Here is a 27,639-nt window from a genome sequence, read left to right on the forward strand (position 1 = left end):
TATCCTTTGTGTGAGTGGGGTACGCCCGTGAACAGCTTTCAGAAGTTCTCATGCTTATTGATTACTGTAATAAGAACATACTACACATTGGCCCTCATTCCGAGTTGATCGGTCGCAAGGCGAATTTAGCAGAGTTACACACGCTAAGCCGCCGCCTACTGGGAGTGAATCTTAGCTTCTTAAAATTGCGACCGATGTATTCGCAATATTGCGATTACTAACTACTTAGCAGTTTCAGAGTAGCTCCAGACTTACTCTGCCTGTGCGATCATTTCAGTGCTTGTCGTTCCTGGTTGACGTCACAAACACACCCAGCGTTCGCCCAACCACTCCCACCGTTTCTCCGGCCACTCCTGCGTTTTTTCCGGAAACGGTAGCGTTTTCAGCCACACGCCCCTGAAACGCCGTGTTTCCGCCCAGTAACACCCATTTCCTGTCAATCACATTACGATCACCGGAGCGAAGAAAAAGCCGTGAGTAAAAATACTTTCTTCATAGTAAAGTTACTTGGCGCAGTCGCAGTGCGAACTTTGCGCATGCGTACTAAGCGGATTTTCACTGCGATGCGATGAAAAAGAACGAGCGAACAACTCGGAATGAGGGCCATTGTATTATTTGTTGTCATTTTTTCTATATTGGGACATATGCTCTGGACATATAACGTCAGAAGAAGGATCCACAGTATGAAAAATCTCCTACACTTCTCCTAATAAGGGACGTATTAGTTTCTTTTTATTTAGCGCACTGTGTGTTATACAGGTTCAATAATAGTTTCTTGTCTAAGCCTGGAGAAGTGTTAAAGCAGTGATAAATGCAAGGTGATAACGCACCAGCCAATCAGCTCCTAACTGCCAAATTACATATTGGAGTTGATTGGCTGGTGAGTTATCACCTTGCATTTATCACTGCTTTATCACTTCTCCAGGCTTAATACATCTGCCCCATAGTCCTATCCTTCCTGATATGTTTCCCCAATCTGACTTCATTAGTTTCCAAGAAACTTCAGCATAAAGTTCTGAGCCTTGCCTACAAGTCTTTCCATAAATCCTGTGCTATCTGAACTCACAAAAATATACTCTCTCAGATACATAGCCAGATTAAGGGGGGATGCAGGGCATACTGTACCCTGGGCCCCCCTTTGTCGGGGACCCACCTCCACCCCTGGCCAGAGCACACTGACATCCATAGCTTTCCCTCTTAAGAAGGAGCAGAACCAGCAGCCAGAATGCGAGCAGGACAGTAAGCAGTGCAGGCAGATACACAGGAATATCATGTTTCATGAGCTTCCGATAGAGCTTTCTGACCAGAGGAGAGATAGGAGGGTGGAGTGAGCTGTAAGTGACACAGGGATCCCAGCTTCTCCTCCTCCATGCTTGGGTGTCTGAGTCTTGTGTAAACTGTTATGCAACTAAACCATTTGGGTCTAGAGATAGAGACACACACAGAGAGTCCTCCTGAGTCCTGTCCCAGTGTGTAAGTAGTACAGAGGCTGCTGCTATTCTTGCATGTGACAAGATAAATTATTTTATTTTTCTATGTTTATTTTAAAGATAAGTTGTCTTTGTTACACTACAAGAAAGAGTTGTCTTTTAATTGGGTGGAGCTATAAACAGTACCCAGCCATTATTAAACTATTAGTTTAACACTAATATACAGCATTGGTTTAAAATTAATAAACACAATCTATACCTCCCACCATAACCCAATCAAGTAGGGACAACATGCTGTGTTGAAATACCCTTCTTATCAATTAAATAGTTCAACACAGGTGATGCCAATCATATATTAAGTGGGAAGTCCAGGTAGAGAGCATTTTGTCCCTCCTGGAATGGGACATATTGAGAGGTATGCACAATATAATATACACCTTCCACCGGGGCCCCCCTGCTCAAGTGCCCCAGGCATCTCAAAGGCTTAATCAGGCCCTGCTCAGATACCCCCTGTGCTTCATCAGTGACCTATGAATGCCTTCACCTCTCATAAACTCATGGCTGAAAAGCTTCTGTGCCAAGCTCCACTTTTATAGAACATTCTACCCACCAAAACAGACTCTACTCATCTTTCAACAGCTTTAAAAAGTATCTGGAGTCTCATGTCTTCATGGTTCTTACATTAACTCTGTCTGATAGCTGTCAGTCACACTCTCCTCTCCAGCAGCTACAATTGTTATTCCCTGCCTTCGGTATCAAGCATTCCTCAAATCTCTCAGACTGGAAGCTCATTTGCACAGGATCAAATATATAAATATTTTCAATACCTTTCACTTTTGTCTCCTTATATAAAACCACAATAGTGCACTAAGGGGCTGATACTTATTTGGGATCAGAGCAAAAGAAAGCAAGTTATTTTGCACATTGGCAAAACCGTGTTGCACTGCAGTTGGGTCATATGTAAAATGTGCAGAGAATTTTAAGGGCATATGTACTAAAGATTGTGGAAGTGGTGCAAGTTTTTAATTGTACACAGCTGCAGGATATTTTTTTTACATTATTATCCCCACTATGTACTAAATGTAATTCACAGGGACAGCGGTAGTAGTTAGAGGGGCATATCCAAACTCAAATCTAAATTGCAGTGTAAAAATAAAGCTGTCAAGTATTTGTGGGCTTCATGCAAAAGCAGCCAGTATTTATCCTGCATGCAAGGAAAAAAAAAATACAATCTATCTATCTATCTATCTATCTATCTATCTATCTATCTATCTATCTATCTATCTATCTATCTCTCTCGCCCTTAGCATTGCAACATAGTGGGTAATTCAGAGCTGTTCGTAAATGTGCTAAATTTAGCACATATATGATCAGTTACTCTGACACAGGGCCGGTGCTAGGGGGTCCGGCGCCCCCCTGCAAACAATAAATTTGCGCCCTCCCTCCCATATGTAATAAAGGGACAGTGCTCGCCAGTGTGTCTATATATATATATATATATATATATGTGTGTGTGTCTATATATATATCTATATATACACATATATGTGTGTGTGTGTGTGTGTGTATATATATATATATATATATATAGGTATATAGATATATATATATATATAGAGATACATAGATATATATAAATATATAATATGTGTGTGTGTGTGTGTGTGTGTGTGTGTGTGTGTGTGTGTGTGTGTGTGTGTGTGTGTGTGTGTGTGTGTGACCCACAGCCTAAGATGTAAATTGTAATGTTAGCAGCAGGGGAAGAACAATCTCATAAAGAGGCAGCCTTACTTTTTTTCAGACAGGCTGCTGTGACACAGGGCTCCACATGCCGGGATCAGCCCTCCTCCCTCTTTTCTATTCTGTGCAGCCTGCGCGCTCAGCCAATGACTGAGCCGCAGGCTGCTGTTTTACACGCCATTGGACAGCTGAGCCGTCGCTCAGCTGTCCTGTAGTGCTAAGAGTATGCGGCTCTGTCTGTACCAGCGGAGAGCAGGGACCGCAGCAGTGCAGCACCGCAGATCAGATCGGATCTGCGTGGGCGGCAGGAGTCCCCTTTGGAAATCTGGCTCTGGCCGGTGCCGTGCGGGAGAGTGCTGCCTAAACTACATTGGGGAGGAGGGGTTGAAACAGGAGGGTGGGAGCCGGAGGGACAGAGCCGGAGCCACGCTACACGCTGCCTGCGTCTGTCATGCAGTGTGACAGACGCAGCGGCAGCCGGGAGCCAGCAGCAAAAGCAGAGCGGGGAGAGCGCCTCTTCCGACCAGCGCCTCCCTGCTTTGCAGGAGCTGCTGAGCGGGTAGCGCCAGCTCTGCTCTGACATGTGGGAGGACGCCCAGCACAGGGCTAGTCCACCCCACATGTCAGGCCCTGCCCCCCTGCACAGGTACAAAAGAATTGCACGGCTGGGATGCTTTTGCACCTGACAAGTAGCTCCCTTCCAGCACAACTGCACAGCTCCTAACCGCCGTCCCGGGTCGCAGCAGCTGCGTGTGATGTCACGCAGCCGCCACAGCCCGCCCCCCCCACACACACACGGTCCGGACACGCCTCCATTGTCCGGACCACACACCCCTTAATCTGGCTATGATCTTATATGTATGTATGTGGTACATTTAGATCAGCCATGTGCCATACATATTGGGGTATGGATGGTGTCTTTTACTGTATTTCTTTTATGTGTTTCCTTTGACTAAAAGAGGTTCTTCTCCTTTGTACCCTACACTTTATCTTTTGAAAGGACAGCCACAGAAATAATGAACACAACAGAGAGCAGTATTCTGGTTATAGTTACAACGTCCTTGTTAGATTATTCTGTGGAAGGTGAAATGAGATCTTCCTGAGTATAGCGCCCCTAGCTGTGATACGCTCCCAGTACACTTTCCCAGCTAGTAATATTTATCTGAATCATGGGCCTCATTCAGTGATGTAGGCAGACCCGATGGTTTAGCTACATCTCCAATGTCAGTAGATCTGCACATATGCAGCATGTGTACTGTGCACGGGCAGATCTGTTTGTGCAGCAATGGTTGCATTGCCCCCTAAGCCGCAGCATGACTGACAAGTTGCAGCAGTTTGGGGGCAGGAAGGGGCAGCAATGGCCAGTGTTTCAGAATACAGTGGTGTGTCAGCCTCGTTTTATGGTTGTGCCAAGGCCAACTTCACTGAGGATTACACAGATGGCCAATGTTCACGCATAGTGATCCAATGCCCCATCTTATGACAGAAGCCAACAAGAGGCGTCTATTTGCACAAGATGCCCCCTGACCTGAGGCACTAGCATATTATTGCATAGCTGTGGAGTACAAAGTCACAGTGGCTGTACAATAGTGTACATCTCTGAATCACGTCCCATATGCCGAGTGTTTACCCATTGTCTACATTTAACCTGTTCTGAGAAATATATATGGAATAATGTACGACCACCATGTATGGAAGATATCATGTTTCATAGATCAGCACATTTTATATTTCTTCTATACATTACCTTCTACATAGATCTCAGCAGATGTAGAATCTGTTCCATAGATATTGGAAGCAAAACAAGAGTAACGTCCTGTGTCTTCCTCAAAAGCTTCAGTGATTACTAATGTGTTCAGATCGCCACTTGTCTGTATTTGAATGTATGGAGAATTTTCAAGTTCTTTTCCTTCACAGTACCACCTGCAACAGGGAAACAAGCAAAACCGTGGTTCCTGGTTAGGCTGAGTACATGTATGAATAATCCACATGACTGGCACGCAAAGTACTATAGATATTTACCATATGGGTAATATACGGTAATGTACAAAAGTGCTAAAAGAGCTTGTGTATCTAAGAATAATAAAAGTTGTGAGCTTGCTGGCAGCTGGGGTACTCTACCCACTGATTTGGGTGAAGTAATGTGATCACAGATGACCCGTAGATGGTTTTATGAGACCTTGCAGATGTCATCAATTGAGGTCTATTCATGAAGCAGTGAAATATGTGGAGAAGTGAGTCAGTGGAGAAGTTGGCCATGGCAGCCAATCAGCTGCTACGTATAATTTTATAGAATGCACTTTTTAAATGCTACCTCAACACTGATTGGTTGCCATGGGCAACTTCTCCACTGGCTCACTTCTCCACTCTTTTCACTGCTTCATGAATAGATGCCAAGATACAGTTTATGGAGGAGATGTACTAAGCAGTGATAAAGTGGAGAAGTGAGCCAGTGGAGAAGTTGCCCATGGCAACCAATCAGCATTGACATAACATTTATAATTTGCATACTATAAAAGTATTCAGAGCAGCTGCACTCACTGGCACACTTCTTCACTTTTACAACCGCTTGGTACATTTCCCCCTATGTCACATCCCAGTTACATTCAGGAAGTGTTTTAATCGCAGTATTTGTCTATTTCCTGTCAATGTTGCAGTGGCGCAATTCCAATTTGATTATAGGAAACAGATTGGTAAATAAAAATGTAAATGAATTACAATAGCAAATAGGACAAAACTGCTGAATAGACCAAGATACACTCAGTGGCCATATTATAAGGTACATCTCTCATAGTACTGGATAGCAGTGTCATAACAATAGGCATACCTCCCAACTTGTGGGAGATAGAAAGAGGGACTCCTGTGCGACGCAGCTGCGCCCACCCGGAAAAGGGGCATAACCTCAGAAAAGGGAGTGTGGCCTCGCGGCAAAGCCACGATCGCGAGCCACACCCCCACTTCTCGTCACTATGGGGGCATGCCCAGTACTCTGTGAGCTGCTGGCATTCTCCCTCCATGAATAGACTCTGTGCGCATGTGCACAGCATCTATTCAGAGCCTCCCAACTGCCCTCCTCCTCCTCACCCCCGCGGGACACTGCGGCCTGCAAGTGGGACAGTCCTAAAACACTGGACTGTCCCACGAAAATCAGGACAGTTGGGAGGTATGACTATGGGTGTGAGAGAAGTGCCAACAGTTCAGCTTTGATGAGCTTGTGTCCACTGTAACCTGAATTCCCTGTTCTTAGCTAATCGGAGTAAAACAAAGTGTAATCTCCTGCTGCTGGAATCCATCAACTTCAAGGTTCGATGTGCTATGAAGAAAGAGCCTCTATTGTGTGTGGCAATTAAATGCATTATACTCCCCAGCATGATTTAGCCATGATATAGGCCCTCAATTTCCAAAAACATAAAATAACATACCAGTACCTACAGTAGCATTCAGATATTAGCACTGTGAATGTCGTGTTAACAGACTAAAGGACATTTTAAACTGATAGGTCAATGTTCTTTTTCAAAATTAATAAAAAACAGATGGCAAAATTATTTATTATTTATTTATTGCCAGTTATTTATATAGCGCACACATATTCCGCAGCGCTTTTCAGAGAGAATATTTGCTCATTCACATCAGTCCCTGCCCCCTATCACATGTACACGCACACACATTCACACTAGGGTTAATATTGTTGGAAGCCAATTAACCTACCAGTTTATGTTTGGATTGTGGGAGGAAACTGGAGTACCCAGAGGAAATCCACGCAAGTACGAGGAGAATATACAAACGCCGCACAGATAGGGCCATGGTGTGAATCGAACCCATGACCTCAGTGCTGTGAGGCAGTAATGCTAACCATTACACCATCCGTACTGTCCAAAATAAATAAATAAATAAATCCTAATACTTGTCATAGTGGTACACAAACACATTTATAAAGAAAGAACAAACAAATAAATACTCAAAGGGACAATTCAATTGTTTTATGAGCTGTGCTAATTAATGGGCACTCAACGTAGAAATTCAATAGTCCTTATTTGGGCGCCCAAACTAAACCACAGACAGGGCCGGATTAAGCTTAGGGGGTGCCCGGGGCACGTAAAACAGGGGGCCCCGATGGAAGGAGGGGTATTTATATTAAATTGTGCATACCTTCCAACATGTCTCATTCCAGGAGGGACAAAATGCTGTCTACCTGGATTCTCACTTAATATACGATTGGCGTTACCTGTGTTGAACTATTTAATAGATAAGAAAGGTACTTTTACACAGGTGATTACAATCATAAATTAAGAAGGAAGTTCAGGTAAAGAGCATTTTATCCGTCATGGAATGGGTCATGTTGGGAGGTTTGAATTGTGTATATTAAATTTAAACCAATGGTGTATATTAGTTTTAACTAATAGTTTAATAATGCCTGGGTACTGTTTATAGCTCCACCTAATTGAAAGACAACTATTTTATAAACTTTTCTTGTAGTGTAACAAAGACAACTTAACCTTACAATATACAAAGAAAAATATAATAATTTATCTTGTCACATGCAATAATAGCAGCAGCCTCTGCACTACTTACACACTGGGACAGGACTCCGGAAGACTCTGTGGGTCTCTCTCTATCTCTAGACCCAAATGGTTTAGTTGCGTAACAGTTTACACAGGACTCAGACACCTAGGCAAGGAGGAGAAGAAGCTGGGATCCCTGTGTCACTTACAGCTCTCTCCACCCTCCTATCTTTCCTCTGGTCAGAAAGCTCTGTCAGTAGCTCATGAAACATGATATTCCTGTGTCGCTACATGCACTGCATACTCTCTTGCTTGCATTCTGGCTGCTGGTTCTGCTGCTGCTTAAGTTGGAAAGCTAGTGATGTCAGTGTGCTCTGGTCGGGGGGCCCCCTGACAAAGGGGGGCCCGGGGTACAGAATGCCCTGCATCCCCCCCATCCCTTTATCTGGCTATAACCACAGGGTTTTGGCACAATTCTGCTCACCACCTCATTACGCAGTAAGCAGAGATGTGTTCTCCCGAACAATTGTATTGCTTCGTGTGGGTACCATTAGTAATAAAGTAGCTGCCAAGAAAACATCAGACTCGTCCCCAAAGAGCCATAACACAATACTTAGTGCTCGTGACCCATATATTGCAAAAAGATTAATTTACTAAAGTCAGCTAAGAAACTGCTTGAATTCTTAAAAACTTAACATTTTTAAAACTGCACATTTGTTTTTCTTGACAGTGACACATACTTGCCTACTCTCCATCAAGTTGCTGGAAATTCCACGTTTTCTAGGTAGTTCCCCACACCCACGGTGAGAGGACAGAACTCCCACATCCTGCAAGATCCATAATGAATGGGGCAGGATGAGGAGATCATACAGGGAATTGATGTGCCGTATGGAGGAGGCGGGACTAAATGATGTGAATTTGTATCATTTAGCCCTCCCTCTTTTCTGCAGACCCACAAATCACAACATTTTGAGGACGGGCCTCCCCTTGCAGTGGCAGGCAACATCTCCTCTGTGAGCTTCTCCTGGAGAGGAGATTTTAAATGTAGCAAAGTACACATTGACCCTGATCTCCAATGTTTGCAGGTTTGTGTATGTGCAGGAGCATATGTGCAGATCTGTTTCTGTGATGTCAGTCACAGTGTCATGAGCCGTTGCAGCCTGTGACTTCCGCTGCATCTGGTTTTTGGTAAGCGAACGGACACTGGTGAACTTCCACTCCCCGGCCGCTGGCTTCTAGGCAAGGGCTGGCTGGCAACTTTCAGCCTGGGGGGCAGACTCAAGCAAGTGGCCCAGTTTTTTCTCAGGGAATATGCAGTTATGTGGCCCTGGAACACCTAAATTGCAGTGGCCCAGGTGGCACCCTGCCCCCCTGCCCAGCCAGCCCCTGCTTCTAGGCAACCTAGGATAGGCTAGTGCAGCAGGGGTACCTGGGAATGTGCATCGGGGCAGCTGCTCTGAGTTCTCAATTGTGGGAGGTTTTGCTGTTCTCAGTATGTGATTGGCTCATGCTCCCTTTATATCCTGAGTCTGCCTTTCATGCCTTGCTGGTCATAGCTCCTGGCTGCAGTGTGAGCCCTTGTCTCTAGGTTCTAGCTCTAGCCTGTGGATAACTCTTCCTGGCTACTGTACCATCATCCCTCTGCAGAGTTCCTGTGCCCAGCTCGGTCTTATTCCTGCTGATATTGCTCCTTGCCTAGTTACTGTACAGTTTCGTGTTCTCTCTGTAATCTAATCCTCCTGTATATTTTTCGTATTCCCACTGCTTGTAGCTCCTCCTGTGGGTTCAGAGCTTTCAGTGTTTCCATGTTCTCGTTTCTTCTTTTATTCCAGCCTACATTGCTTCTGTCCTGTCCTTGTCTGGGACGCTCCTGTATACCGTCTACCGCTCTCCTGAGTTTCTGTGACTCTGTAGGGTCATTCTATTTCTCTTGTCTTAATAACTTTGTGTTACTCCTCTCTTCTTTTGGATCTTCCTTCCTACTAGCTTTGATTTGGGTCACTGAGGGTTAAGTTCGTACTACCACCACTGGCGTAATTCCTGGTGGCATCCCAGTACTGGTAGGCACATCTCGCCTTTTGGGAAAAGTGGCTATTATAAACAAGAAAACCTGCTGTTGAGTTCTACTGGTCAACCTGGCATGTACAAGGGTCACTGCCCAGAAGATCTCTGGAAGCCTCAGTCACTTTGGAAAGAAGATACCTTGGTCGTAACATGTACCTCAAAAGCTGCAGCATGATTAACCTTCTGTTGGTAGTTGGGGGTGGCAACGGGGAGCATTACAGGATACATGTGCATGCCGGCCCTGCTTTCTGGGAGTGCCAAAGCCAGTGGCTGTATTCTCAGATGGATGGTCCCAGCAGTGTGATTTTTCCATACATCTTGAGTAAATTAAAGGTTACTCAGATGTCTGATGCAGAGGCGGAACTAGCGCCAGTGCAGGCAGTGCCTTGCACTGGGGCCCGCCTCTGTCAAGGGGCCCAAAGCCAGAGCGGCATGTAATGAGTCAAACTGACTCATTACATGCCGCCTGGCTGCCGCTGTGTGCCGCCGCCGAGGAGAGGATGCGCACCGGCTACGGAGGGTGAGGAGGAGGAGGGAGGGTGGAGGAGGGAGCCGCAGCAGCGCTGTGTCATTGGTAGAAGCGCTGCTGCTGCTGGCCCTCTCCTTTACCAAAGGCTGCCCTCCGCCGCTGTGAATGCTGGGATGCGCATCGCATCCCAGCATTCACAGCGGCGGAGGGCAGCCTATGGTAAAGGAGAGGGCCAGCAGCAGCAGCGCTTCTACCGATGACACAGCGCTGCTGCGGCTCCCTCCTCCACCCCCCTCCTCCTCCTTCTCCCCTGCCAGAAACTGCAAGAGGAGCCTGGGTTGCGTACGTCCAGGTCCTTTGCACGAAGGCAACATAGATACAACCGAGGAGCCTGAGCCAGCGGAAACGGTAAGTATACCTATTCTATCTATCTATCTATCTATCTATCTATCTATCTATCTATCTATCTATCTATCTATCTATCTAACTATCTATCTGTCTGTCTGTCTGTCTGTCTATCCTGTTTGCCATAATGTGTAAAAAATGGGACGCTGTCTGCCGTAATGTGCAAAAAATGGGACGCTGTCTGCCGTAATGTGTAATAAATGGGACGTTGTCTGCCGTAATGTGCAAAAAATGGGACGCTGTCTGCCTTAATGTGTAATAAATGGGACGTTGTCTGCTGTAATGTGCAAAAAATGGGACGCTGTCTGCCGTAATGTGTACTAAATGGGACGTTGTCTGCCATAATGTGCAAAAACTGGGACGCTGTCTGCCGTAATGTGCAAAAAATGGGACGCTGTCTGCCGTAATGTGCAAAAATGGGACGCTGTCTGCCATAATGTGTAAAAAATGGGACGCTGTCTGCCATAATGTGCAAAAAATGGGACGCTGTCTGCTGTAATGTGCAAAAAATGGGACGCTGTCTGCCGTAATGTGTAATAAATGGGACGTTGTTTGCCGTAATGTGCAAAAAATGGGACGCTGTCTGCCGTAATGTGTAATAAATGGGACGTTGTCTGCCGTAATGTGCAAAAAATGGGACGCTGTCTGCCGTAATGTGCAAAAAATGGGACGCTGTCTGCCGTAATGTGCAAAAAATGGGACGCTGTCTGCCGTAATGTGTAATAAATGGGACGTTGTCTGCCGTAATGTGCAAAAAATGGGACGCTGTCTGCCGTAATGTGCAAAAAATGGGACGCTGTCTGCCGTAATGTGTAATAAATGGGACGCTGTCTGCCGTAATGTGTAATAAATGGGACGCTGTCTGCCGTAATGTGCAAAAAATGGGACGCTGTCTGCCGTAATGTGTAATAAAAGGGACGCTGTCTGCTGTAATGTGCAAAAAATGGGACGCTGTCTGCCGTAATGTGTTAAAAGGGGACGCTGTCTGCCGTAATGTGTAAAAAAGGGGACGCTGTCTGTCGTAATGTGTAAAAAGGGGACAATGTCTGCCGTAATGTGTAAAAAGGGGACACTGTCTGCCGTAATGTGTAAAAAGGGGGACGCTGTCTGCCGTAATGTGTAAAAAAGGGGAAGCTGTCCGCCATAATGTGTAAAAGGGTCTCTGCCTGGTGTAGTGGTAGTACCGTGCGGCGTAATTTGAATAATGGAGACTACTGTGCACCATTATATGAATTGGTATTATTTTGTGGCCACGCCCCTTCCCCATGAAGCCACGCCCCTATTTTTTTTGCACGCCTGCGGCGCGCACTGCCCCTGTTTTACATAGAGGGGCGGGGCTTCGATGCCGTTTCTTGCACACAGCACTAAAATGACTAATTACGGCACTGTTGCTAGGTATCCATTTCCCTGGCCCTGAACAGGTCCCCCTCACCAGATCCTCTCCAGGGGTGAGGCGGTGGACTTAGATGGGGGGGGGGGCCCAAAGCATTTTGTCGCACATGGGCCCACCGCTCGCTAGTTCCGCCACTGGTCTGATGGTCATGTATATGATCCGATGCTGCATCTTTGGACACATCTTTGAATATGGCAGGGAGGGCTGTACAGAGCTACAGATGTGTCCACTATTACCTTTCTGAATAGAGTGCCATGGCAGTAAATTTGGCATGACATGAATTCCTTTTGTTGTTGGGCCATCATGTTGTGCTGTGACAATTCATGACAATTCATAGTTTCACCACTGGGTGTCCAGTGCATCACGTAACGTAGCTTTCCACCAACATTGCTGTTAAATAGACACTGTAATCAGGTCGTTGTGATGTATGGCCAGCTTTAGAGTGTAATTGCTAATTGTGTAGGTGTGAAAATCACAGTGTGAGAGGCCTTTGAAGTAGACTCCTTGGGGGGTACAGATTTTATCCTGGCTGGGGGATGTTACTATATGTTGCTCATAGCACAGGGGTGAATGAAGTCTAAAGTGAAATTAAATAATAAGTTAAGAAAAACCTTAGTGCTAGAGAGTAAAAGAACATATAAGATTTTGCAATGATAAAATATTTCCAAATAAAGGGCCTCATTACGAGTTGATCGCACGAAGCTGCTTTTTGCAGCCCGTGCAATCATCTAATCTCCACCTATGAGGGTTGGTTTTTTCCCATAGCAAAGCTGCAATCGCTTGTGCAGGCCTGCTATGGTAAAAAATGTTGTGCAGTTTCTAAGTAGGTCTGGACTTAGGGGGTCATTACGACTCGATCGCAGCATGTCGTCGTTTGCACAGCTGCAATCGGGTCCGTGCTGCGCATGTGCGGCGGCTGCTATGTGCACGCATGGCCATCGACGCTGGGACCGAAAAAAGCGATCGCAGCACCAATCGCACGAAGATTGACAGGCGGAGGGCGTTCCTGGGCAACTCACCGTTTGCAGCCGTTTTCGGGGAGTGGTAAGAAAAACGCAGGCATGGTGAGAGAAACGCAAGTGTGTCCAGGGCGAGTGTTTGACGTCAGAGCTAGGACCGAACAGGTTGAAAACATTGCAGCAGGTAAGTAAGTCACCGGCACCCCTGCACTGAGCATACTGCTGGCACTGCCGACACCCCTGCACCGAGGACACTTCTGGCACTCCCACACTGCCGACACTCCTGCACTGAGGACACTGCCGGCACAACTGCACTGGGGATACTGCCAGCACTCCTGCACTGAGGACACCTCCTACACTGCCGACACTGCCAGCACTTCTGCACCGAGGACACTTCCGGCACTCCCACACTGCCGGCACCCCTGACTGCTGACACTGCTGGCACCGCTGCGCTGGGGATACTGTCAGCACTCCTGCACTGATTACACCACCTGCACCTCTGGACCGAAGACACTACTGGCACTCCCACATGTATTGGAGATATATTAATACTTCACAATTAGCTGCCGCTGCTGATACTCCCGTGTGCCTGATGGATAAATTGCCCTGCACATATGGATGTCCATGTTGCTGCCCACGGTGCTGTTGGTGGCTAGAGGTGGGAGGAGAAGCCACCGGCATCTGTGATTCTGCTGACCGGAAGTCGGACCCGGTCACTTGCTCGTTGCCAGGGGTTACATGCTCGTTGCCAGGGGTTACATATGCTTGTTGCCATAGGGGTTACATGCTTAGTACCAGGAGGTTACATGCTCATTCTGGGTAGCGCTGGGTAATGGTTTAGTACACAGGTTCTCAAACTCGGTCCTCAGTACCCCACACGGTGCATGTTTTGCAGGTCTCCTCACAGAATCACAAGTGAAATAATTAGCTCCACCTGTGGACTTTGTAAAATGTGTCGGTGAGTAATTAATACACCTGTGCACCTGCTGGGTTACCTGCAAAACATGCACTGTGTGGGGTCCTGATGACCGAGTTTGAGAACCTCTGGTCTAGTAATACCCCTGGCATCTGTCTCCTAGAAGGGCCGTCTTCCATGCTGTCTGCATGGAATCTGCAGCTTCCAGTAGTAGGTAGATCCTAAGCATCTATTGTGCCGCTGCTGCGCCCCTCCCAGCCCCAGGACTCAGCCATCCAGGCTGCAGCCTTATGGCTGATCAGGCCCTGGGTCTCATGTTTCTTCACCTACTTGTTTGGCAGGCAGAGCACCCAGTGACTTATTATGGAGCACAGCCCAAGCACTGGACTGATTTGTGGCAGACAGATGCAGCACCCACTTGTATGGCAGACACTGTCGATCTTCAGACCGGATCCCAGTGAAATATATGCGGTATTGAAATACCAAAAATTCTAAAAACTTAGAATGACCCCCCCCATAGCCGCAATTTTGTTAGCAGATGGGCAAAACCATGGGGGTCATGCAGACCTGATCGCACGCTAGGTTTTTTCGCTGCGCTGCGATCAGGTCATAACTGCGCGTGCGTGTGCACCGCAATACGCAGGCGCGTCGCACGGGTACAAAGTGGATCGTTGCTGAGCAATGGATTTAATGAAGAATCCATTCGCACAGACAATTGCAAGGAGATTGACTGGAAGAAAACATTTGTGGATGTCAACTGAACGTTTTCTGGGAGTGTTTGGTAAAACGCAGGTGTGTCCATGCATTTGCAGGGTGGGTGTCTGACGTAAATTCGGGGCAATCACTTTAGGCTGTTCGTGTCCGGAATTTATGTCAGACACCTGCCCTGCAAACGCCTGGACACGCCTGCGTTTTTCCAAACACTCACAGAAAACGTTCAGTTGCCACCCACAAATGCCCTCTTCCTGTCAATCTCCTTGCGATCTGCTGTCTCTGTGTCTCCCACTCTCTGATTTTCTTTCTCCTAGACTTTATCTCTCTCACATGACTGTCTCACTTTCTCTCTCCATCTGACTATAGTTTATTGTAATGTTAGCAGCCACACAGAAAAACACAAGCTAAAAAACATTCTCCATAAAGGAGCTGTACAATAAAGAGCATATTACCCCATATTAATAAAGATCTGTTTACAGACTACAGTGAGTGGCCAATTGAACACAGGAAAGTAGCAATCATGCCATAGCATTAGAGTCCAATTCCTAATTGTGTACAGTAGGTGTGAAAATCTCAGTGTGTGAGGCCTTTGTAGTAGATTCCTTGGAGAGTATAGATAGCATATATCCTGTCTGGGGGATGGCCTGGGATTTGAAATGAATAATTCAATTCCAATTTAAGTGTTTTCAGCTTCTAACTTTAGTCTATGCAGCTACAATATCAAAAGTTTTTTTTATACATTTCTTGTTCCTTGCAATAAACAAATATGGTATTTAAAAATATAATTGATTCAACTTCCTTCATAACTGGTCAAATAATGTAAAATGCTCAGGAAATGCACTCTTGGCTGTGAGGGGAGCCTGTGCCATTCCTTAGAGGAGAGTAGGGAGTGGGCATCACAGCATCTACTGTATAAAAGGGCCTACACAGTACACATGGGGTGACTGTGCTGAGCGATCTGAGCGATGCTAGATCACTCAGCAAGATTGCTCAGCACACAGCGCTGCACAACAATGTGTCAACGATGTGTGCTGAGCGATCTGTCAGGGCCAGTGAACACTGGCCCTGAGAGGCGATCTGACTAGATTTATCATGCATGCAGGATCTTAATCGCTGCACCATTGCGACAACTGAACATCTATGTACTTGGGATATACAGTACCTATCACCCACATAATCACTGTTGAAGTCTGGTTCCAGTTTAAGAAATATAGCATCATAACTATTTATTTACAGTTTCTTACATAGCGCAGCATAATTCTTTCCCATTCGTCCATTTAAAAAATATTAGTTATTTTGTGTGCACTGTGACTGTGTAAAGTAATTGCTATCACACAGAGCTGCCACTGCTTTGATCGGGGAGGGAGGGGGATGGGAATTGCTTGAGCTGTGTGCACTGTGCCTGATTGTTGTCATTCTGTTGGGGGAGGGGAGAACACACAGAGCTGCATAAAGGGGGTCATTCCAAGTTGATCGCTAGCTGCCGTTGTTCGCAGCACAGCGATCAGGCTTAAAATCTGCATTTCTGTGCATGCATATGTCCCGCAATGCGCATGCGCGACGTACGGGTACATAGCCCTTTGTGGTTTTGCACAGATTCTAGCAAAGTTTTCCTTCACACTGGCGCCCGCTAGAAGATTGACAGGAAGGGGGCGTTTCTGAGTGTCAACTGACCGTTTTCAGGGAATGTTTGGAAAAACGCAGGCGTGTCTGAAAAAATGCAGGCGTGGCCGGGCATTCGCTGGGTGGATGTGTGATGTCAAATCTGGACACGAATAGGCTGAAGTGATCGCAAGCACTGAGTAGGTTTAGAGCTACTCAGAAACTGCACAAACTGTTTTTGCAGAGCTCTGCTGCACATGCGTTCGCACTTCTGCTAAGCTAAAATACACTCCCCAGTGGGCGGCGGCATAGCATTTGCACAGCTGCTACAATTGGCCAGCGAGTGATCAACTTAGAAAGACCCCCAATGCTTGGTGCTCAGACGTGCATGGATACTAAAGGTTATGATTTGTGACATGGATAGACAAGGATGGAAAAAGTAAAAAAATATGAAAAAGTTCCAAAAACCTTGTGTTGACCATATGTGTGTGTGTTGACCATTTCCATGTCAACCATTTGATGCTGTGAGTAGTTGTTTCCTGATTTGGGAGCAGCCGGTATATAATGAGCTGTCCAGGCACATGGTAGTATTATGTAGTTTCAGGAGTGGTGATATCTGCGCTCACCTGACGTCTAGGTGTATGTGTCTTACATTATTACCAGTAATTTATATAGCGCACACATATTCCACAGCGCTTTACAGAGAATATTCAGCCATTCACATCAGTCCCTGCCCCAGTGGAGCTTACACTCTATATTCCCTACCACACGTACACACACACATTTGCACAAGGGTTAATTTTGTTAGGAACCAATTAACCTATCACTATATTTTGGGATTGTGGGAGGAAACCGGAGTACCCGGAGGAAGCCCACTCAAGTACGGGGAGAATATACAAACTCCACACATTATAATGAGTGTACAATGGTGTATTTGTAGTGTTCTTTATTGCGACACAATGCTCAGGTCACATGCATATTAATTAGACAGTTAAAAAGAGAGGTTTTTAAAACCGCACAGGACCTGTGTTTGGTTCACACTATGATTAGTTAGAAATTCAAAAACCAACATAAAGGCAATAAAGGATCAAATACTCCTGGCACTTGGTTGGTGATGCTCCCAGAAAAAATAGCTCAATAAACTTTAAGCTTAGTACATCAGGCCCAGTGCACCGTCCCAAGACAGACAACAAATTAGGTTTCCATTTGCCCTCCCCCCTGCCTTATGTTAATGCTAATTGATGTTGTATTGAGACTTTTGTTCATTCTCTTACTCACAAAGTAGCACATGCACTGTAAAGGGTCAATTACTCCTGGCACTTGGTGGGTGGTGCTCCCAGAAAAAATAGTACAATAAACTGTATAAATGGAAAATCTTTACATAGGAGGTAAAGACAAAAAGAGACTTTAAGTCTGTCCTGGGGCACACTTGTCAAAAATGATTAATAAAATATAACTTTTAATATTCACAATTAAAAAAGATCATCTCACAAAGCGACATGGCGACATGTAAAAATTGTAATCATAAACTTTTTGATACAGTAATCCAATGTATTATTATAGTGAAATATGCAGTATGCGGTATTGAAATACCCAAAAATCTCTCAGAGGTGTATTACCTCGTTACAATACTTTGAGAGAATTGGCTTCTCTATACTCACACCTTAACCACCAAACAATTGCAAAAAATGACAAGTATCAATAGTGCCTTTTAGTTAGTATAATAATTTCCATATCAAATATCTGTGTGAAGTTTGCCCGGCTGCTGGGATGAGAGAGCCAGGTACCTATATGGAAGTTACTGTAATATGAGAGATGTATTGGAGATATATTAATACTACACAATTAGCTGCCGCTGCTAATATTCCTGTGTGCCTGATGGATAAATTGCCCTGCACATACAGATGTCCATGTTGCTGCCCACGGTGCTGTTGGTGGCTAGAGGTGGGAGGAGAAGCCACCAGCATCCATGATTCTGCTGACCGGAAGTTGGACCCGGTCACATGCTCGTTGCCAGGGGTTATATGCTCGTTGCCAGGGGTTACATATGCTTGTTGCCATAGGGGTTACATGTTTAGTGCCAGGGGGTTACATGCTCAGTGCCAGGGGGTTACATGCTCATTCTGGGTAGCGCTGGGTAATGGTCTAGTAATACCTCTAGCATCTGTCTCCTAGAAGGCAGCTGCCATTTTTAAAGGGCCGTCCTCCATGCTGTCTGCATTGAATCTGCAGCTTCCAGTAGTAGGTAGAGCCTAAGCGTCTATTGGACCGGTGCTGCCCCCCCCAGGACTCAGCCATCCAGGCTGCAGCCTTATGGCTGCTCAGGCCCCGGGTCTCATGTTTCTTCACCCGCTTGTATGGCAGACAGAGCACTGAATGACTTATTATGGAGCACAGCCAGCCCCAGCACTGGACTGATTTGTGGCAGACAGGCACAGCACCCACTTGTATGGCAGACACTGTCGATCTTCAGACCGGATCCCAGTGAAATATATGTGGTATTGAAATACCAAAAAATTCTCTCTACTCACACCTTAACCACCAAACAATTGCAAAAAATGACAAGTATCAATAGTGCCTTTTAGTTAGTATCATAATTTCTATATTGAATCTCTGTGTGGAGTTTGTATGAACTCTTCATCAGCACATTATCAATCACAAGGAAAAAGATTTTTTTAAACATATAGGTAACATTGAGCCAGGTACATGTTGGAAGTAAGTATGAGATATGTATTGGAAAAATATTAATACTTCACAATTAGCTGCTGCAGCTGATATTCCCGTGTGCATGATCGATAAATTGCCCTGCACACACGGCTCATGGGGGTCATTCTGACCCGATCGCTGCTGCTGACCAGCCGCTACGGGGCGTGTAGCGATGATTAGCTCCCGGCCAGCACGCTAAAGCTGCGCTGGCCGGGAGCTACTCCTGAAGTACAAAAGCATCGCCGCTGTGCAATGCTTTTGTACTTCTGCGGGGGGGGGGGGGGGGCGGGGACGGAATTGACCTGCGGGGCGGACTAGCCCTGTGCTGGGCATCCCCCGCATGTCTCTGTTCCTGATCGTAGCCCTGCAAAATTTTGCAGGGCTACGATCAACTCGGAATGACACCCCATAGCTGCAATTTTGTTAGCAGATGGGCAAAACCATGGGGGTCATGCAGACCTGATCGCACGCTAGGTTGTTTTGCTGAGCTGCGATCAGGACATAACTGCGCATGTGTGTGCCCCGCAATACGCAGGCGCGTCGCACACGTACAAAGCGGATCGTTGCTGAGCAATGGATTTAATGAAGAATCCATTCACACAGACAATCGCAAGGAGATTGACTGGAAGAAAACATTTGTGGATGTCAACTGACCATTTTCTGGGAGTGTTTGGAAAAACGCAGGTGTGTCAATGCGTTTGCAGGGTGGGTGTCTGATGTAAATTCGGGGCAAACACTCTAGCCTGTTCGTGTCCGGAATTGACGTCAGACACCTGCCCTGCAAACGCTTGGACACGCCTGCGTTTTTCCAAACACTCCCAGAAAGCGTTCAGTTGCCACCCACAAATGCCCTCTTCCTGTCAATCTCCTTGCGATCTGCTGTGCGAATCGATTCTTCGTTAAATCCATTGCTCAGCAATGATCCGCTTTGTACCCATACGACGCACATGCGCATTGAGGTGCATACGCATGTGCAGTTTCGACCTGATCGCACCACTGCAAAACAACCTAGCGTGCGATCATTTCGGAATGACCCCCATGGTTTTGCCCATTTGCAAATAAAATGCTGCTAGAATCAGGTCTGAACTACTCCCTCTAGAATCTCTTTATCAGACTTTCTGCTTGCTCAGTTTCTGAAAATGCCACCTGCTGTCTGAAAAGTGGTACTGCACTATATTTCAGAGGAGATACACATGGCTAGCCGTGTATATCTTAAGAGGAAAGCTTATCTCGTGCCATGAACGGCAGGCCATGATACTTTTTTCAGAAAGGTAATAGTGGACACATCTGTATGGCAGACTAGGGTACTTTTTGGGGTGTGGCCTAAATGTGGGAGGCGTGGCACATCCCCTTCGGGAACAAAAATAGAAAAACTGTTTTTGCGGCACTGAATACTGGACAGGGGGGTGCCATGAGCCCTCATGCCAGGCACAAAACAGGGGGTGGGGGGGGGGGGAGAAGGGTTACAGTGGACAATAATGGTCCTGTCACTGTTTACTGTATCCGAAATGGGTGCTCCTCGGGTAATGCCAAGAACTTAATTTCCGTCTCAAATTTACATCTCTATGGATTTACCAAATTTTTTACACTAACTTATATTTACTACAGTGATAATCAGAAACTCCCGTGCGAACAACGGGTAGAACAGCTAGTCTCTAATATAGGGGGACTGCAGGTTTCCAAATATCAGCAAAGCAAGTGTCTATATGTAAAAGTGATTATGGTGATAAGTGTGCTGAAATATCACTGTCTGACAGACTGCTGCATCATCAGGAGACCGAAAACTAATAAATCAAACTCTGCTGCAATTAGATCCTAATTGAAATATGAAAAGCATGAAGTCTTCAAATAACATCTCTGCATACTATAATACTGCTGTGCCAATCCATCAAGCCGAAACATTGTGGGCTTTGCAGAAAGGAAGCATATAGTTAAATAATAGTGATAGAAATATTTATGCAATAGATGCAAACATTTATACATTTAAAGAGTATTCCCATATTGACAATGTGTTTATATGTTATGCCCCCACACCCATGTTTGATTTCCTTTAAATAATTTGGTCACAGTACAGTGGGAAGTATGCCTGCAGGTGGGTGGAGCCTGTCTGCTGGGACTTAAATGAGTGGGAAACAAATAGTATTTATTGCCTGTTGGAGAATAACAGCAGATTAGTACTTGTATAATAATAATAATAATAACAATAATAATAGCACACAGAGGTTCCACTTAGAAGTTTGGGTGGTACTATTAATGGGGACCTCTACTGTTCAGCTTCCAATATGGGAGGATCCCTTGCAATTACCTTGATGGGATATGTAAATGAGATGCTATGCCCCGCATGTACTGGACCACATCCTGGTTTGTGTCTGGCCACAAAGCATTTTATTTCCTGCAAATAGATTTGTGATATCCATCTTCAGAAGTGATGGAAAACAGGGCCCTCCGATACTACAGTATATGGTTTATTATTGCTTTAGAGTATACCAGAGTAAGTTATGTACTTAATTAGCTTAAATTAATTATACAGTGCCACTTTAATTTTGAGATGGCCATTAGAATAAATCCATTGAATAGTGAAAGCATTGCCGCCACAACAACGTTCCTTGTGGTGGCATGTAACCATTGCATGTATGGTATGCATTCACGGTCACGTCTACAACTTCATGCTAAAGACTAGTGTAAGCCCCTCCTTGCTGTACATCTGTCTGAATGTGCAAGGACTGAGACGCCCACTTTGTGTGTCTTTAATGGCTGCAATCCTGCTTGGTAAATCGAAAGACACAGACATTGGACACACAATGAAAACTTGCACCATCACAGTATGGCTTCCAACGTAGTCTGAGTACACAACCAGTTCTGCGGTACGTCACTAGTACTCCTGTAACACACCCATAAGGTGTTACATCTGTGTGCGACTGAATAGCCACCTCACAGATGCCACCCAGGAACCCCAATACATTTTACACCCACTCTCTATTGCTACTGTGACTCTGTACACTAAAACCGCGGGAGGCAAGTGCTGGGCTACTTTTTAGCAGCTTAGACGCTTGCGCAGAAAGAAATTGTCCATTTGCATGAATTTTGGCATTGTGTGTGAATATGAACCAGCCCTTGAGTGTCTCTATCCTGGTGTCAGCCATCAGAGCAGCTATCACACACAATCATGCAATGGTGGCAACCATGTAACCCTCACAGTGAATGGAGAAAGCATTGCCAGCAGATCAGAAACACTGATGGTTGGCAACCAGTGGTTTCCAATGACCATCCCTACTTCCTCTGGAATGGCTGTAACAACTTGTCACAACCTGTAGACTTCAAAATAATTGATTATCTTGTACTGGCTATCTCTACACACTGATACCTCACTACCTCTTTTCTAAATTCCAGAGAAGCTTCCTTATAAAGTATCTTCATCTGGTCATCATGTGTCTCTTTAGTACTTTAACTCTGGAAAATTGCATTATGGAAATTACCAAAAACAATGGCCCTGGTGGTGCCAATACCTGCCAGACCACAGTGCTTGCCTCCCAATCACACCATAGAGTTCCAACACCCCTAGTAGAGCCATCCCACTATCTGTGTGACCTGTACAGAGCGCCCTCTGGCTGAGGAATAGCACCTTGCATAAGTGAGGTACGTGTGAGAGATTCTATCTAACAGCAAGCCTTGAAAAGGATGCAATCCATGACACTGGTAATCTGAATAATTTTTAGAGAGAACGGAATAAAGTGTAAACTTTTCAGCTATGTTAGAAATATCATTAATTTCAGTAATAAGCAGCTTTAAAAATATAATAATGTCAAATACTGACTTAATGTACTCAAATTATTTTCATCTGCATAGACGTAAAGGTATTCTTTTGAGACACTTCTAAACATGCAAAAACTTGCTGCAGATCACTAACTAACAGCACCACCACACGGGGATTGTAACAGAGCAGATATAGAAGTAAGCGCAGAGATGCTGCTAAATGTGCCCATTACTATAGTTCAGCTAAACTACACCAATCACTGTGGGATTGTAGTCTCTGAAATCAGACCAAGAAACACTATGTAGTTCTTCTAAGTGTGATGTCTTCATATGAATGACATCAAGCACTCACTAGACAACTGATGTGTCTGCACACATCAAATAGAAATCCTTGGTATGGATAGTTCTCCTGCTGTGTGGAATCCAGGGTTGCGACGGACCGTCTCTGGTATTCATCAACCTCTCTCTCACTCCAAATTTAGCCAGGATGTTCAGCCGGGCAAACGTGATCCCTCTTTCCCAATTGCAGAAGTCAAGGTGCAAGTCAGAAATCAGGTGTTGTAGTTTCCTTGGGGCCTAATGGATAGTTATACACACCGTAGGAATAGTAATCAGCATCCAGATCCTAATTCCTACGCGTTTCAATGCTCAGGGTCTTTGTCAGGATGTACAGTAACATTTCTTGAATTGTGTGAACCGTTTTCTTGATTACAGAGACTACAAATCCACAGTGATTTATGCCATTTTAATGTTTATAATATAATTAACGTAACTATTGGGCCACTACACTGACTCTATATTTTTCTATTCTTATTTGTGCATCTTGCTTTATCACCTAGCACACTTCCTTCCTATATATCCATGAACTGGCAAAATTAACCCTACCTTTGACCCACCTAAACACAGCACATATACTCGCCAAATACCCACTTTTGTAGAAAGTACCACAGTAACAAAATCTGCAATTTGGGACTCCCATTGAAATCTGGCCAGTTGAGAAGTATGGTATAAAAAAATATAAAATATTATAGTTTGGCTGCCTTACACATAATGTAAAACTTAAAGAAAAGCTACATGCACAATTTAAATAAATGAAGGACTACACAGTTTTGATGGAGTTCTTTAGTTGGAAAATCAAAAGTAAATTGTTTAATGAGATATATATGCACCATTTTCCTGTTGGAATATTATAAAACACTCATCTCTTCAAGCATGTCTGATAAGTGATCTTGTCTTTTGCAATTACATACGAGCTGCCTGGTAAACCAGGACTGCCCTGACTATTTAGCATCCCAGCAGTGGTTATTCAAGATCAAGATAGTAAGTACCTGCCTGTATTTCTCATCATTGAGGACACCATTAATGCTGACCAAATCCTCATCTCCATTTGCTCAAATGCAGCCCCAAACTTGCAAGGAACCTCCACCGTGCTTTCCTGTTGTCTGAAGACACTCATTATTGCACCGCTTTCCAACCCTTTGGCAAACAACCTGCCATACCTTCAACATGGAAACAAGGCCAAGCGACTAAATTATGCACGAAAACATAGGAACTGGTGAGCAGAAAAATGTCAGCAGGTGCTCTGGACTGATGAGACAAAATTTTAAATATATGACTGTAACAGAAGGCAGTTTGCCCGCCAAAGGGCTGGAGAGCGGTACAGTAAGGAGTGTCTGCAGGCAACAATGAAGCATGGTGGAGGTTCGTTGCAAGTTTGGGGCTGCATTTCAGCAAATGAAGTTGGGGATTTGGTCAGGATTAATGGTGTCCTGAATGCTAAGAAAAACAGACAGGTACTTAACCATCATTCAATACCAGAACAAAGATTTCTGTAAGTGATTATTAGGCTCCCACAGAGGCCTGATCTCAACATCATTGAGTCTGTCTGGGATCTCATGAAGAGACAAAAGGATTTGAGCAAGCGGGTTCAGAAGGGAAAGCCGGCGGCCGAGATCCCGACGTTCGAAATACTGACGTTGGGATCCTGATTGCGAAGAAGCCAACAGGGGTGAGTAAGGGGTGTTACACCCTCTCCCCTGCCCCCCTAACCCTCTCTACCTGCTGCCTAACCCTAAGCTCCCCCTTAGTGCCTAACCCTAACCTTCCTCCCATAGGTGCCTAAACCTAACCTCCCATCCCCACTGCTTAAAACTAACCCTCCGAGAGAGTGCCCAACCCTAACACTCCGTCCCAGCAGCCTAACCCTACCCGGGAGCTGCCTAACTCTAACCCTCCCCAACAGCCTACACCTAACCTCCCCCCAGCGGCTCACCTCTTCAGCAGCACAGTGTCAGGATGTTCGGCATCCCGACTGTCGCGATTCCGGCGCTGGGATGTCTACCTATTAGGGATGCTGGTGTCGGCATTCTGAATACTGTTGGGATTCCGGTGTCAGTAATCTGACTGCCAGGACCCTGAAAAAGCGGAATCCTGACTGCATCCCGAGCAAGCCTACATCCACAGAAGATCTGTGGTTAGTTCTACAAGATGTTTGGAACAACATCCCTGCTGAGCTCTGTCAAAAACTATGTGCAAGTATACCTAGAAGAATTGATACTATTTTGAAGGCAAGGGTGGTCACATCAAACATTGATTTGATTTAGATTTATCTTCTGTTCATTCACTTTGCATTTTGTTAATTGATAAATATAAGCTATTAACACTTCTGTTTTTGAAAGCATTCTTACTTTGCAACCTTTTTTCCACACCTGCCTAAAATTTTTGTACAGTACTGTATAGATAGATAGATAGATAGATAGATAGATAGACAGTTAGATAGACAGTGTATCCGGAAGGTATTCAAAGCGCTTAACTTTTTCCACATTTTGTTATGTTACAGCCTTATTCCAAACTGGAATAAATTTATTTTTTCCCTCAAAATTCAGAAGACAAAATCCCATAATGACAACGTGAAAAAAGTTATTTTGAGATTTTTGCTAATTTATTACAAATAAAAAAACTAAGAAATCACATGTACATAAGTATTCACAGCCTTTGCCATGAAGCTCAAAATTGAGCTCGGGTGCATCCTGTTCCCACTGATCAACCTTGCAATGATCCTACAGCTTAATTGGAGTCCACCTGTGGTAAATTCAGTTGCATCCTGTTCCCACTGATCAACCTTGCAATGATCCTACAGCTTAATTGGAGTCCACCTGTGGTAAATTCAGTTGATTGGACATGATTTGGAAAGGCACACACCTGTCTATATAAGGTCCCACACATGACAGTGCATGTCTGAGCACAAACCAAGCATGAAGTTAAAGGAATTGTCTGTAGATCTCAGAGACAGGATTGACTCAAGGCACAAATCTGGGGAAGGGTACAGAAAAATATCTGCTGCTTTGAAGATCCCAATGAGCACAGTGGCCTCCATCATCTATAAATGGAAGAAGTTTGGAACCACCAGGACTCTTCTTAGACCTGGCCAGCTGTCTAAACTGTGCGATCGGGGGAGAAGGGCCCTAGTCAGGGATGTGGCCAAGAACCGGTGGTCAGAGCAACTGCATTCCTCTGTGGAGAGAGGAAAACCTTCCAGAAGGACAACCATCTCTGCAGCAATTCACCAATCAGGCCTGTATGGTAGAGTGGCCAGCTGGAAACCACTCCTTACCAAAAAGCACATGGTAGCCCATCTGGAATTTACCAAAATGCACCTGAAGGACTCTCAGACCATGAGAAACAAAATTCTCTGGTCTGATGAGACAAAGATTGAACTCTGGCGTGAATGGCAGGCATCATGTTTGGAGGAAACCAGGCACCGCTCATCACAAGGCCAATACCATCCCTATAGTGAAGCATGGTGGTGGCAGCATCATGCTGTGGGGTTATTCTTCAGCGGCAGGAACAAGAGACTAGTCAGGATAGAGGGAAAGATGAATGCAGCAATGTACAGAGACATCCTGAATAAAAACCTGCTCCAGAACGCTCTTGACCTCAGACTGGGGCGACAGTTCATCAGCAGCACAACGACCCTGAGAACACAACCAAGATATCAAAGGAGTGGCTTCAGGACAACCCTGTGAATGTCCTTGAGTGGCCCAGCCAGAGTCCAAACTTGAATCCGATTGAACATCTCCTGATGGAGCTTGAGAGGTGCTGCAAAGAGGAATGGGCGAAACTGCCCAAAGATAGGTGTGCCAAGCTTGTGGCATCATATTCAAAAAGACTTGAGGCTGTAATTGCTGCCAAAGGTGCATCAACAAAGTACTGAGCAAAGGCTGTGAATACTTATGTACATGTGCTTTCTTAGTTTTTTATTTTTAATAAATTTGCAAAAATCTCAAAAACACTTTATTTCACGTTGTCATTATGGGTGATTGTGTGTAGAATTTTGAGGGAAAAAATTAATTTATTCCAGTTTGGAATAAGGCTGTAACATAACAAAATATGGAAAAAGTGAAGCGCTGTGAATACTTTCCGAATGCACTGTATATACAGCTACCGAAACAAAAGTACACAATGAATTTATCTGACATTCTGACAGTCATTGTTTGAAAGATGACACTAAACGATGACATACAGGTTTGACGTCAGTAGCGCCATCTGTTATTATTATTATTATCCTTTATTTATATGGCGCCACAAGGGTTCTGCAGCGCCCAATTACAAAGTACATAAACAAATAATCAAACAGGAAAACAGCAACTTACAGTTGATGACAGTATAGGACAAGTACAGGGTAAATAAACATAGTTACATCAGCAGATGACACTGGAATAAGTATCAGGTGGCAGAAGACTGATGGATTTGGTGCAGTTGAAGATTATTAAAGTAAGAAAGGATAAACACATGAGGGAAGAGGGCCCTGCTCGTGAGAGCTTACATTCTAAAGGGGAGGGGTAGACAGACAGGGGTGACACAGATGGGGTACATAGAGAGCGTAGAACTGAGGGTTAGGATGAGATTTGGATGAGTTTGGTGAAGAAGTGGGTCTTGAGAGCCCGTTTGAAGTTTTGTAGAGAGGTGGAGAGTCTGAGGGGGAGA

General features: G+C 45.0%; 1 protein-coding gene across 6 annotated transcripts in view; it reads right to left on the reverse strand.

Moving 5' to 3' along the window:
* Positions 1-27,639, reverse strand: part of MYPN (myopalladin) — a 519,866-nt gene that overhangs the window by 123,257 nt on the left and 368,970 nt on the right. For all 6 annotated transcript variants that reach the window (XM_063961610.1, XM_063961611.1, XM_063961613.1 and 3 more), the window contains one exon: positions 4,918-5,093. In XM_063961610.1, coding sequence (XP_063817680.1) covers positions 4,918-5,093 — 176 coding nt within the window. The remainder of the gene's footprint in view (positions 1-4,917; positions 5,094-27,639) is intronic.

Source organism: Pseudophryne corroboree, chromosome 3 (genome assembly GCF_028390025.1).
Source record: "Pseudophryne corroboree isolate aPseCor3 chromosome 3, aPseCor3.hap2, whole genome shotgun sequence".
Classification (NCBI taxonomy): domain Eukaryota; kingdom Metazoa; phylum Chordata; class Amphibia; order Anura; family Myobatrachidae; genus Pseudophryne; species Pseudophryne corroboree.